Source organism: Chiloscyllium plagiosum, chromosome 28 (genome assembly GCF_004010195.1).
Source record: "Chiloscyllium plagiosum isolate BGI_BamShark_2017 chromosome 28, ASM401019v2, whole genome shotgun sequence".
Classification (NCBI taxonomy): domain Eukaryota; kingdom Metazoa; phylum Chordata; class Chondrichthyes; order Orectolobiformes; family Hemiscylliidae; genus Chiloscyllium; species Chiloscyllium plagiosum.
Window position 1 is genome coordinate 5363008 of NC_057737.1, and position 14593 is coordinate 5377600.

General features: G+C 38.3%; 1 protein-coding gene across 1 annotated transcript in view; it reads right to left on the minus strand.

Annotated features, from left to right (window-relative positions):
- Nucleotides 1-5264: 5264 nt before the first annotated feature.
- The window catches only part of LOC122563897, a 79112-nt gene continuing 69783 nt past the window's right edge, over nt 5265-14593 (minus strand). Inside the window, exon 20 of the mRNA XM_043718113.1 lies at nt 5265-7412. Within this exon, the coding sequence (XP_043574048.1) occupies nt 7374-7412 (39 nt within the window). The 3' untranslated portion in view covers nt 5265-7373. The remainder of the gene's footprint in view (nt 7413-14593) is intronic.

The following is a 14593-nucleotide window of genomic DNA, read 5'->3' on the forward strand; positions in this document are numbered from 1 at the left end:
TTGAAATAAATGCAGTCTAATTTATTAGTCCTACCTTGTCCCTCCCTGCCTGCCCTGACTGTTTGACTCTCTTCTGTTCTCAACTGTACCAGTCTCAGATTGATCTCTTTCCTCACTATCTCCCTGGGCCTCACCCCCACTTTACTAGTTTAAATCCTCCCAAGCAGTTCTAGCAAATTTATTAGTCCTACCTTGTCCCTCCCTGCCTGCCCTGACTGTTTGACTCTCTTCTGTTCTCAACTGTACCAGTCTCAGATTGATCTATTACCTCACTATCTCCCTGGGCCCCACCCCCACCTTACTAGTTTAAATCCTCCCGAGCAGTTCTAGCAAATCTCCCTGCCAATATATTAGTCCCCTACAATTTAGGTGCAATCCGTCCTTCTTGTACAGGTCACTTCTACCCCAAAAGAGATTCCAATGACCCAAAAATGTGAATCCTTCTCCCATACACCAGCTCCTCAGCCATGCATTCACCTGCTCTATCCTCCTATTCCTACCCTCACTAGCTCATAGCACCGGGAGTATTCCAGATATTACTACTCTCGAGGACCTCCTTTTTAAATTCCTGCCTAACTCTCTGTGATCACCCTTCAGAATCTCAACCTTTTCCCTTCCTATGTCCCTTCCTATGGACTTTTAATTGGTTTCTTTCTTTATTCCCAAAACTTGTTTGTGAAGTCCAATTTAAAAATGATCGATAGCATACTCTTCAGGGTTAAAACAAATTGGGTTTATTAATGCATTCTAAAAAAGGTGGGGGGAATGGTTTCTCATAACATACATTCACACATACAAGCATGCATATATGGAAGAATTAAAAATCAAAGATACTATATTAATTCACATGAATTAGAATCTAGTGCTCATTCCTGATGAAGGACTTTTGTCTGAAACGTCAACTCTCCTGTTCCTCGGATGCTGCCTGACCTGCTGTGCTTTTCCAGCACCACACTCTCAACTCCAGTAAGTCAGTGTCCAGTGGAGTTTTGATGTTGGCTGTTCTGGCAGAATTACTTTTTCGGACAAGTTCGAATGCAGGTGGATTGCAGTTGAAGGCATAATATACTTCCTATAGCTAGGACTTCAGTTCACTTTTCAAGTGAAATACAGATTCTTTTCAGAAATCAGCATTTGAGAGAAATCCAAGACTAGAGGCAGGCTACACCCAAGCTTGGACCTACCTTGATGTTGACTGCACTAATATATAAAGCAGATTGAAGGAAGAAGTGAAACCCGTGTAATAAACACTGACAACACTGTCACTTGGTAGTGCAGTCACTAACTTGTTAAAACAGCCTGAAGTGGAGAGTCATACAGCAACGGGCACCAATAACAGAGGCAAGTTGTAGGGAGGGGGTAATGTGAATAGCAGCAAATTGAGGGGATGCAGACAGCAGAGAAAGGGTAGCAGTGGTCAGTAGTCCGAGGGGTGCAATGGCCAGCAGCAGTGGGGTGACAGAAGTCTCTGGTAGATTAGTGCGATCTCACACCATCGGCACATGCGCATATGTCTAGCATCCATCATTGCTGGCCATTTTGGGATTGCAGCAGATATTCTTTACCAGAGAAGGGTATTCAAACAAATTTAAGTCATATGACTGGGGGGTCTCCCATTTGAGTCACTCAGTTAACAATGTCATCATAGTTTTGATGTCATGTATCAAAGGTTATAGTACGTTAAGAGGGTAACTCTGGACGACATTAGTGCGCTCTCATACGTAATGTGTTTCTATCATTTCATTTGATCTGAATTGCCTGAGGTAATCATCTGGAATATCTACATAATGCACGAAGTACAATGTTCTAGGAGGATGATACAAGCTTCTGACCCTGGTTACTGCTAATTGGAACTTTCCAGAAATTGTGGTTAACCAGAATCATGTGATTGGTGACAGCCATGCTGTAAATCCAGAAGTGTTAATTTTTTTAAAAAATCAACACTAAACACTTTATTGCTCTACTTATCAAGAATCAATTGATCTTTCCTTTAAATATTCACAAGAACTGGCCACAGCTCTCTGTGATAAAGAGTTCCAATGACTCACAACCCACTGAAAGAAATGCCTCCTCATCTCAGTCTTTAATCGGTACACCTTTATGTTGAGACTATGCCATCTGGTCCTATGAAGGAAAACATCCTCTCAACACTGGCCTTATCAAATCCTTGAAGAATCCTCTGAACTCCCTTGAGTGAAATGATATCATTCCTTAAATAAGGGGACCAAAACTGCTCACAGTACTCCAGCTGTGGTCTCACCTCATACATTTGCAGTAAAATGTCCTTACTCTTATACTCCAACCCCCTTGAAATAAAGGCTGATATTCCATTAGCCTCCCTGATTACCTACTGCATCTGTGTGCTAGCTTTCTGTGTTTCATTCACAAGTACCTCCAAGTCCCTTTGTGTTATAGCTTTCTCTGTTTAGGTAATATTGTTTTTTTTGGTTCTCCCTTACAAAATAAACTTTATATTTTCCCATATTATACTCCATTTGTCAACATTTTGCCCTCTTAACCTATCAATATCTTTATGCAACCAGTTTGTATCCATGTTGCAACATATCTTTCCACCTATTTATGTATTATCTGCAAGTTTGGTTACAATTCATTTACTTTCTTCCTCCAAGCCATTAAAATACATTGTTAACAGTGCAGTGCTAGCACCAATCATGTAGAACCCTATGATTATAGGTTGCCAAAGAACCACTCATCCCTACTCTCAGTTTCACACCCATTAACTAATTCTCTAACCATGCCAATACACAACGTCCAACACTACGGGCTCTTAACTTATGACTTAACCTTTGTGAAGTACCTTGTTGAACGCCTTCTGGAAGTTCAAATACAAAACATTTACTGGTTCCCCTCAATCCACTCTGTTTGAGACTTCCTCGAAAAAACTCGAATAAATTAGTCAGGCCATGAAGCCATGCTGACTCTGTTTGATTTTCCACATATGCTCCTATTACTTCCTTAGTAACGAATATCAATATTTTTCTAACAAGAAATATTATACTAATTGGTCTTGGTTACTCATTTGTCTCTTCCCTCCCTTTTTGTGTAGGGATGTCATATTGATTTCCAATCCTCCAGTACTTCTCCATAACCAATGCATTCAATATTTCTATTTTCCCCATCTACTGTCATTATCCCCAACTCTATCTTCCCTATCTCTATCTCAATTTCCTAACCTATAGTATAAAATGCAAAGAGTGAAAGAGCCTCTGCTCTGTTGAATTCCTGATTGAAAATGAGGATCTGTTCAAAAACTGTTAATACAATAACATTCCATTTTGGGAATAGTCTTACTTGTTTTCTCTTGCCATATATTCTGAACTGCTAAACAAAGGAAATCATGCTAAAACCCAACCCCATTGCAATTAGCTTTGTATTTACCCTTTGGTTTGTAGCTGTTTATCCCTATGGAAAGCCCAAGTCACATGGGGTATTTCTTGGAAGCTGATGATGTCATGTTCAGGAAATGAATTAACTCTCTTTCACAATACAGTGTCAGCAAACAAAACCTTCAAAATATTCTTCGAAAGGGATTCACACAAAATTAAATGTAGGCTTTTCCCAGTACGCAAATCATAATATAGAAAGATAATTTAGAATCTGTTCTCAAATTCTATCCCAAAATCACTTTCCTTTACTACGTTTCTCCTTGCCTCAAAAGCCTTCCCACACTTTTCAATAAGCTCCACCTCCAAAATCCTTCCCTTACTAAATACTGTCCACCGCTTCCACTGCACAACCTTTTAAAACATATACCTATGTAAAAATTATTAAACAGATGCACAATTTTGTTCAGAAGAAGTTTGGAGAAACTTTTGAAGAAACGAATGTGAAACGTTAACTGTTTTTCTCTCTCCACAGATACTGCCAGATATGCTGAGTTTCTCCAGCATTCTCTGTTTTTTGTGCATTTTTAGTGTTGAACTGTCAAACATTTGTGTCTTTCTTTCCAGAACACATCAGTGCATTACTGACTTAAACAAAACGTAAAAGGCTTTCGAGAATGATTGTTAAAAGGTGGTATGCCTCGTTCCAATTAATCTAAGAGGAAAAAACACTGGGGGAAAGGATATATAATTTGCTTCACTCTCTTGTTCAAATTTCTCAGCAGTCATATCTACCTCCTTTACTTAAATGACGACTGACAGCAGAAATCTTGATGCTTTTGAGGAATCTTGTTTAAATAGCAATACTCATGTCATTCTGTTCAGAGTATTTTTCTTAGCAGGCAGTTCTGTCTTTGAAGCTAGCAATTTCAATACACTACAAAGTCAGAGATCAAGCATCATCAGAGATAGAAAGTTAAAGGTCCGACTCCCAACACCTTTGTCGTTCTCAAAACAACAGGAGGTTATTGTTCAAAAGACTGAAGGATACTTCAGTCTTTTGAACATTGAATTATAATTAGAATCCCTACAGGATGGGGAAGTTAAAGCTCCAGAGAAAATATAATCAGATTGGAAGGTATTGTAAAGTTGCTATGATACATCTCTGACAACTGGCCAATGGGGACTTCAGGGGAGGTCTAGAAACAAATTGCTTACTTGGCCTCCTCAGCAATAGATTTGCAGGAGCGAAGGAATTAACTGAGGGTGCATGATAAATAGTCAGTGAAGAAAGTTTAACTAAACAGGTAAAGGGCTCTTGTGGCACACATTTGATTGAAAATTAAATCTGAATTTTATGCATCAATTTAAGTATTTTCTCATTCACAGTTGCTTAATATGATTTACAGTGAGGATTTATTGTTTTTGGTCTTATACCTATCTGAAAAAATGCTGTCAGAAGAATATAAAAACAATTCAACTGTAAGTTCAGGATAACATTTTGCTTCATTCGGCAGAAAATTTGCTCCAGGAGTGAGTTTGATGTAGTAATACCAAAACTATATTGGTCAGTCCACATGCAGAATATTGTTTGGATATCTGCTCACCATGCTACAAGGATGGAGAAAGTGTAAAGACGAAAAAGAGACTTCACACAAAATAAAATACAAGATTTTCCCAGTCTGCACGTCATCATAACTTGGAAGGATAATTTAGAATCTCAGTTCTCAAATTCTACCCAAAAACTATTTTCCTTACTACCTTTCTCCTTGCCTCAAAAGCCTTCAACCACACTTTTCAGTAAACTCCACCTCCAAAATCCTTCCCTTACTAAATGTTGTCCACCCTTTCCACTGCACAACATTTTGAAACATATATCTGTGTGAGCATGATCAAACAGAGGCACGATTTTGTTCTGGAGAAGTTTTGAAGAAATGAACTTTATTGAAATGATTTTGTGTGCAAGTAGATAACAGATGAGAAAATATTGAAAAAGCTTGATCTCTGCAGCTAAAGATTTAAGAGGAAATCCCACAGCAGTAAATAAAATGCTAAAAAGCTTAGACAAGATAAATCATGAACACTGCTTTAAGATAAGGCAGCGCAGCAGAACCATATGCCATAAATATAAACGGCTGAAAAGTTAATTTGGCAGGATTTGCAAAAAGATATTTGCAAAAAGATATTTTTGCAAAGGGCAATAAATGTCTTGAATAACTCATCAAATGGGATATTCGAGACAAGGTCATTCAGAAAATGGTTAGATGCCAAATTAAAATACCACATTGAGAGATTCCAGTGGTCTGGAAGTACATTTCACAGTCCATAACTTTCTTAATTCCCTATTATTGCCTCTAGTGAGATTAATAATTGGAGCCCACCACCTAGCCCACCACCTATGTTGCACAACTAAAAAAAAACACAAATATCTACCTCACACAAATTTATGAACTTATTGTACGTCAGGTTTACCAAGTTGGGGGATATCACATGTAAAGAAATTATATATACAAATATGAAAATTAGAACCTGCATTAAATATTTATTTAGGTCTCTCCAAGAGGCAGAAGGACTAATTTTGCAAGATTTTGTTTATTGACCAGCAACAAGCCAAGTTTGGGAATAGATCTATTTTATCATAATGCTGATTCTCTAGACAACTCATTTATTTCTTCCAAGCCTCACTCAATTATCACTATTATGAGGAGATTTTCCTGGGTCTGTGCCCAAGTGCACAGGATTACAATAGCATTGATAAAACAGACTGTTTGGAGTGCAAACATGTAAAGGCATCTACCTGATTTTCCATCCATTAATGTAAACAGAAGGAACATTGAAAACTTTCTATGCAGGCTTCTGGCCTCCAAACAAATATCCCAATATTTGAGGCGTTCAGGCCAACTGGTGCAAACCAATGAAAATCTTGTCAACGCTGTTTTATGAAATGAAATAAAGAATTTTGAAGCATTAAATAAAACATATTCTTACAATACTCCCACCTTCTGCTTACCATCTGACTTCAGCTCTTCAGAAACTCTGCATTATTGGGTTAATTTTAATCAGGCCCTTCACTCAGAAACTCCAAGGGCTAAGATGGAAGTGCAGTTCAACACTTACCCAAATTATAATCATCAGGCAGTAAAATTAGATACAATCTGATATGTCATACCTCATGAGGGCAGAGTGCTGGAAATCAAGCTTAGTATTCCTAGTGTCATCACAAAACAAAGATTTTTTGAAAAACATGCAGAGATCCCCAACTGACCTGTCTTTTAGACCCAGGGTGACATCAAACATGGACCAAATTTCTTAATAAGAATGTCTATTATAGATGAATGGACTCTACTTACAGGCAATATAATTCTACTAATTCCCTCTAACCCCCTTATAAACTTCTCCATACACTCACGTCACATCAGGGAGAAAAACATGGATTATAGATGGGCAGAAAACTTCCAAATAAACCTGTTGGACTATAACCTGGAGGTGTGTGATTTTTAACTTTTAAACGAGGCAGCAATCCTTGTAATCTCTGGTTTTAAAACCGTTCTCTTCTCATTTCAGTTCAGAATTTTAAAAAACACAAACATGAAAAGACAGTCTTTCTAGAAAGTAGCATTTTACTTCAGAATAGCTCAGATTCTTAACATACACAGTGAATTAATATAGGGCATAAAACCGTAGAAACATTCCACTTAACCCAAGCAATACATGCTGGGGTAAATGCTTCACTAGCAGATTAGGATAAATGTTACCTAATTGGTAGTTCTCATCATTGAAGTAGCAACTCTATTCTCACTTAGTTTGTCATCTTCTCACTAAAACTTGCATTCGTTGAAAACGAAATTGTCAAAACGTTTTTAAAAGGGGTAAGCATGGTCATAGCCTGTCAGGAGAAAAATAAACTTGCATGATTTTTTAGATGTAGTTTTTGAAAAAGAGGTTCCAGGGAGATTACAGATCTCCCAAATTCATGAAATCTGAATTATTGTCTCAATCTACAAGCAGCTCACACCATCCAATTGTCATTCAGAGAGGTTGAAATCTTGCATTCCTTTGTGCTGATTCCTGTTTAAAAAATAAAAAATAAAATTATAACTTTGAATTGCAATTGCTTGTATGAATTTTATAATTCAGACACCTATTGTCTGCAAAACAAAAAGAAATTTGCTTTTATTAGTACTTGAAAGCTAATGTGGTACTCTTGAAGTTCTGGTCATAGTTGTGAATTAGGAAATACGCTGTGATCTTAACCATATAATCTACTTTTAACCGTTGGTTAAGGGATAGATATTCTCTGAACTGGGGAAATTACTTCTTTTCTTTGAACTAATGCCATGTTTATCCAAGAGACTAGATATAACATCTCATCTGAAAAATAAAACATTTGAATTATCAACTTAGATTTTCTCGGTCAAGACCCTGGAGTAGTAATTTTTTTTTGGATTCAGAGGTGAAAACAGTACCAATAAGCCATGGCTGACACACATGCATCCAATGCTAAGCATTTGCTAGAAGCAACAACATGCACATTGGTAAGTGAATACAGCGGGCAGAAGAAACAACCAGAGTTTCACACTTTACAGCATAAGCATAGTTCTGAGATGGTGCTTCAATTAGCAATAATATCCTGTCATAAAAAAAACTACCTGTTTCATATTGTTACCCAAACCTTGCTAAGAGGTACAAATGCAGCCATCAGATGATGAAACAATGAAGTTTGGCTCTGATGACTTGCATAATAAATTACCAGTCAACAGTTACTGTCCGAAATTGTACAAATGGCCTTTTTGGTGAGACACCAGATGTTTCCCATGCCTTTACCAAAGGATTTTAGAATATTGGAACAGGGGTATCTGGGAAAAGAAATTCCACAAATGGAAACTGGTATCAGCAGTGGGAAGGAGCTCAGAGAGAGGAGCGATGGACTGCAGATGTTGAAGGATGGAGTGAACAATTATATTAAGATTGAGAGATCACAGTTGCATATTTTGCCACTGGCAATTTTTCCCAACAGTTTCAATGATGTAGCAGTCTGGAATCAGAAATGGACAGTCTATAAACAGAGATGGAAGTATAGTTACAAGGCAACAAAATTTTTTTAGAGTTTAATCAGATAGGAACTGACGTGCTCAAATGAATCACATTTCTTAAAGAGGAGTTAATAATACTGTTCTTGAGGTACAGGGAAGTGTTCTGCAGGATGTAGACAGATTGATCATGTTGGCAAGCGCAAGCATTAAAGGTGAGGGTTGTAAGGTATTGAGTCACTCTACTTCACGAACAAGCTGAGCTAGAAAGAATTATTGACAGTTCATTTAATTGGAAGATAGAACAGAATATTTAGAATTGAGAAAGAGGAGTTGTGAGGCTGTCAGTGGATACAGCAAAAGAAGCATCTTTTCCCTGGGGTAGGGGAGTCCAAAACTAGAGGGCAAAGGTTTAGGGTGAGAGGGGGAAAATGTAAAAGGGATCCAAAGGCAACTTTTTCACACAGAGAGTGGTGCGTGTATGGAATGAGCTATCAGAGGAAGTGGTGGAGGCTGGTACAATTACAACATTTAAAAGGCATCTGGATGGGTATATGAATAGGAAGGGTTGAAAGGGATATGGCCGGGTGATAGCAAATGGATTAGGTTAGGAGACCTGGTCAGCATGGATGAGTTGGACATAAGGGTCTGTTTCCGTACTGTATCTCTATGACTCTATATGGCCTTGACTTCGGACAGAGGAACATCCATGTGTCTCTCACACTTTGAGTCTGAGAAAAATATTAGGAACTACATGGTTTAGATTTATTGCCATTTTGCAGGATAATCTTGGAGCATAAAGGGTTTTGGTTATTGAGAAGGAACACCAGTAAATTTGAGGAGGTATAGTTATGTCCTATAGTGAACATCCACTCTATTGTTCACCGTATATTCAACCTTATAGCCTGCAGTTTGGAAGTTGAAAAAAATGGCTATTACAGCAAGGCAAAGATACTGAAGGTATAGAGTTAAGATTTTTAACTGGAGTTAAGTTTCAAATCATGAACTGTGGACTGCGAGGCACAGATGTCAGTCCAGGTGTCAGGACAGAGGAGTATTCAAAAATGATTGATTTTCTGGAAGCGGGGTGTAGCCTTTTTAGCTAGGAGTAATAACCATGAGTGGAAAACTTTACTAAATATTTTCCTTACTTGCCAGAATTGAGGTTAACTTTAACATCTCTAATAAATACAGTTAACAGATACGATTTCCAATCTTGTTAGAATTGCTTTGGTGAAAGAGAGTGAGTGTTGGTTTAGTATCCAGTTTTCAAGAACTCACTTGACTTACAACCACTGGATAACTTATGCCATCCCTGGAGACCTATAACAGATTACACATTGATTACAGGAACATAAATTATCCAGCACATATGGTCGTTGGAGTCGAATGTCATTGAGCACAGAAACTCGAAATCTTTAAATTCAAGCATATGAAGACACTGTCTCTCTCTAACACAATTTCAGGGATCCAACCAATCTAAAACAAGTCTTCAGTTCACAGTTTACCCAAACTTTACATTTTGAAGGGGGTGGTGGAAGGAAATGTAATTTAAAGTGTTATATTTAACTGCCAATAAAAATATTAGGTGGTGTATTAGTGTGTATGAATAAGAGGTAAAAGCTATAGAGGTATTAATTAACATGTCTGGTTCAGATCATGTAACATTTCTTACTTTGATGCAGAGATCAAATCAGAATGAGCACTATTACAGTAAAATATGTTGAATGCTTTCATTCGTTTTAAATTGTGAGTTCAAAAGACTTCCAAAATAAAAAAAACAGCTTGAAGAGCTGTCTTGGCAGAACGTTTCTCTACTGAAAGATTCTGTATGAAAGTAGGATGACTGGGAGGTGGTGAATAAATATAGAGGGACAGGTGTTGAAATGTGACATCTGAATACATTAGTCATTCTGCAGGCAGAGATGCTTTAATGCCAACGCAGCAGCATTATGTGATTTAAGACCTGCAGTCCAATTGGGAATTGTGTGCTGGAGCTGGCACAAACAGTGTCAAAAGTTCACAGTTTCAGGCAAGCTGTCATGGGAAGTTGACAAGACACACCCCCACAGAAAGAAAAATCTCAGAGAGTTGGCACACAGGGCTGCCATTATACCTTCTTAAACTGTTCAAAAGTACTGCTGGGGGATCCAGAAGCAAGATTTTATGCTACCCATTCAATGAGAATAGAAGCAGATACTAGAAGGAAAGATGGGTCATAGAGTCATAGAGATGTACTGCACGGAAACAGACCATTCGGTCCAACTTGACCATGCTGACCAGAGCTCCTAAATTAATCTAGTCCCATTTGCAGCTTTTGACCCATATGCCTCTCAACCCTTCCCATTCATATACTCATTCAACAGTTCATTCCATAAATGCACCACCCTGTGCGTAAATACTTACCAGTTTAGGTCCTTTTTATATCTTTCCCGTCTCACCTTAAACCTATGCCCTCTAGTTTTGCAGTCTCCTACCTTGGGGAAAAGACTTTGGCTATTCACCCTATCCATACCACTCATGATTTTATAAACTTCTATAAGGTCACGCCTCAGCATCTGATGCTCCAGCAAAAATAGCCCAAGCCTATTCAAACTCTCCCTTTAACTCAAACTCTCCAACTCTGGCATTATCATTGTAAATCTTTCTGAACCTTTTGAAGTTTCATAACGTCTTTCTTACAGCAGGGAGACCAGAACTAAACGCAGTATTCCAAAAGTGGTCTAACCAATGTCCTGTAAAGCTGCAAAATGACTTTCCAACTCCTATACTGAGTGCATTGACCAATAAAGGCAAGCATACCAAATGCCTTCTTCATGACCCTGTCGAACTGAGACTCCACTTTCAAGGAATTATGAACCTGCACTCCAAGGTCTCTTTGTTCAGCAACATTCTCCAGGACCTTACCATTAAGTGTATAAGTCCTGCCCTGATTTGCCTTTCCAAAATGCAGCACCTCATATTTATGTAAATTAAGTCTGCCACTCCTTGGTCCATTGGTCCATCCAATCAAGATCCTGTTGCTTTCTGAGGTAACCTTCTTTGCTATCCACTACACCTCCAATTTTGGTATCATCTGCAAACTTACTAACCATGCCCCCAATATTAACATCCAAATAATTTATATAAATGACAAAAAGTATCGGATCAAGCACTGATCTTTGCAGCACACCGCTGGTCACAGTCCTCTTGTTTGAAAAGCAACTCTCCACCAACACCTTCTTTCTCCTACCTTTGAGCCAGTTATATATCCAAAATGCCTTACTGAAGTCCATATAGACAACGTCCACCGCTCTGCCTTCATCAATCCTCTTTGTCACTTCTTCAAAAAACTCAATCAGTAGTTCAGTACAATAGTTGGGTCAGCAGTTTACAATTTGCTCACTATCTGTGTTGCATGTGTATTATTAACTACTATGGTTTGTAGGTTGACTTACTGGCCACTGTTGAGAGATTGTGCGCTTATGTGATCAGAATTGCAGCACTAGTTTTTGTTATCTTTGGCAATGTAACGTACTGGATCGCATATATATAAATAATGTCAGTTACAAGTTTAACATAAACTGTGTGATATTATACTCAGAAGGTCCCTGGTTTATAAACATCCAACATATGAATGCTCGCACCTACAAACGCAATCCCATACATGGTTGTAATTTTAAAACCCAACATGTGACTATTTCTTGTACTTACAGACAGCTGCTTTACAATGTGTGCTGATTTGAGTTCAAATCAACTTGTGAATGGACTCCAGAAAGGAATCCATTCACTATCTGAGGACTGCCTATATTTACACATAACCTGTGGGGTTTGTGTGTGTGGATGAAATTAATAACTTGTATATATTTATGTTGCAGTGATGATTACTTTTAAAACAGTTTTTGATGCCTAGCTTTCCTGTGCATCACAAATGAAGTTTTGTTTATCCTCGAATGCTCTGTGACTCAGCAATAATGGCTAGTTAGAGACTTCTGGGACTTCTTTTAAGTTCAAGAAAACCCCCATTGGGAAAATAGGAAAACTTGATTTCAATTTTACTTTGAGAGGAAGTCCTGTGAAACTTTAGGATGAAGATGGCTGTATAGATCAGCATTCCTGTGAAGGGAAGGCTATAGTAAAGAGAAAAGAGTTAGTGTTAGTCCCACTCCAGAAGTGTTGGAATAGAACCTTGATGAAGTTACTTAAAGCTGAGTACATTTAAACTTAAGAGTATAATAGCTCTAGGATGAAGCCACCTGAGGTACCAGTCTATAATTTGAAGTCACAACTAACCTAAACTTACAAAGGCGTTAGATACAAGGATTCTGGTGTGAACATTATATGCAATGTGTTTTTGGGTCTGCACAAGATGCTTGATTTGGATAGATTAGAAAAGCTGTTTTCTTTTCAATTTTTGGAGGAGTGTTTTTAGGATTAACATAATTGTACTTTTACACCGTGTTTAGTACCTTTAAATTTATATTAAAAGTAGTTGGTTTGGTTTATTCTATTTTATTTTCATTTCTTTTGTTAATAAACATACGTTTTACTGTTAAAGCAAAATCTGTAGCATTGCATGATTATGTCTCAGCGAGAGATCACTTTGTTAAAATGAAAACAAATTAAAATATGATCTATCAAACCAGATTTCAGTATGGGATTTAACTTGTTTGGTAATAACATCAACTGGGATTATAACACAAACAAGGTTTTATTTTGCTACAAATCATTATTTGAATAATTATAATATTTTGTTATTATGGAAACTCAAGGATGTGCTCACTGTACAGCTATGGTTCTTCAAGTATAGCTCTTCAATAAGGATTTAATTATAATTAGGAACTAAATGGAGCAATATGATAGCCTTTATTAAAGTCCACCTCCTTGTGGAGTTTATTGAGTCTGAGTTCCCTTGATAACAGGTAATGATCTGCTCAGATGGAACTCATCATCTGAACCCAAAAAATATAAAGTAGACCAACTCCCCCTTCAACTCCACTTTGATTAAGTCCATAAGACCACAAGACATAGGAGAGGAAGTAAGGCCATTTGACCCATCGAGTCCACTCCGCCATTAAATCATGGCTGATGGGCATTTCAACTCCACTTACCTGTACTCTCCCCGTAGCCCTTAATTCCTTGCAAGATCAAGAATTTATCATTTCTGCCTTGAAGACATTTAACGTCCAGCCTCACTGCACTCCGTGGCAAAGAATTACAAAGACCACCACTCTCTGGCTGAAGAAATGTCTCCTCATTTCCATTCTAAATTGACCCCATCTAATTCTAAGATTGTGCCCATGGGTCCCTAGTCTCCCCACCTAACAGAAACAACTTCCCAGCTTCCACCCTTTCTAAGCCATGCATTATCTTGTAAGTTTCGATTAGATCTCCCCTCAACCTTCTCAACTCTAATGAATACAATTCCAGGATCCTCAGCCGTTCATCATATGTTAGGCCTACCTACACGGAGATCAACCGTGTGAATCTCCGCTGGACATGCTCCAGTGCCAGTATGTCCTTCCTGAGGTGTGGGGCCCAAAGTTGGACACAGTATTCTAAATGAGGCTTAACTAGAGCTTTATAAAGTCTCAGAAGCACATCGCTGCTTTTATATTCCAACCCTCTTGAGATAAATGACAAGATTACATTTGCTTTCTTAATCACGGACTCAACCTATAAGTTAACCTTTAGAGAATCTTGGACAAGCACTCCCAGATCCCTTTGTACTTTGGCTTTATGAATTTTCTTACCATTTAGAAAATAGTCCACGCCTGTATTCTTTTATCGAAAGTGCAAGACCTCACATTTGCTCACGTTGAATTTCATCAGGCATTTTCTGGACCACTCTCCTAAACTATCTAAATCTTTCTGTGGCCTCCCCACCTCCTCAGTACTAACTTAGTATTATCAGCAAACTTCACCAGAATGACCCAGTCCCTTCATCCAGATCATTAATATATACAGTGAACAGCTGCGGCCTGAACACTGAACCCTGCAGGACACCACCTGTCACCAGCTGCCATTCTGAAAAAGAACCTTTTATCTCAACTCCTTTCCCGCCGTACCAACCAATACCCTTCCACTGATACCCTCCTTCGACTGACTGAACTGGTCCTCACCCTGAACAACTGCTTCCCCGGTCCCCAACGCCTTATCTTCAGCATGGACATCCAGTCCCTGTACACCTCCATCCCCCATCCTCCATCCCCCATCACGAAGGACTCAAAGCTCTCCGCT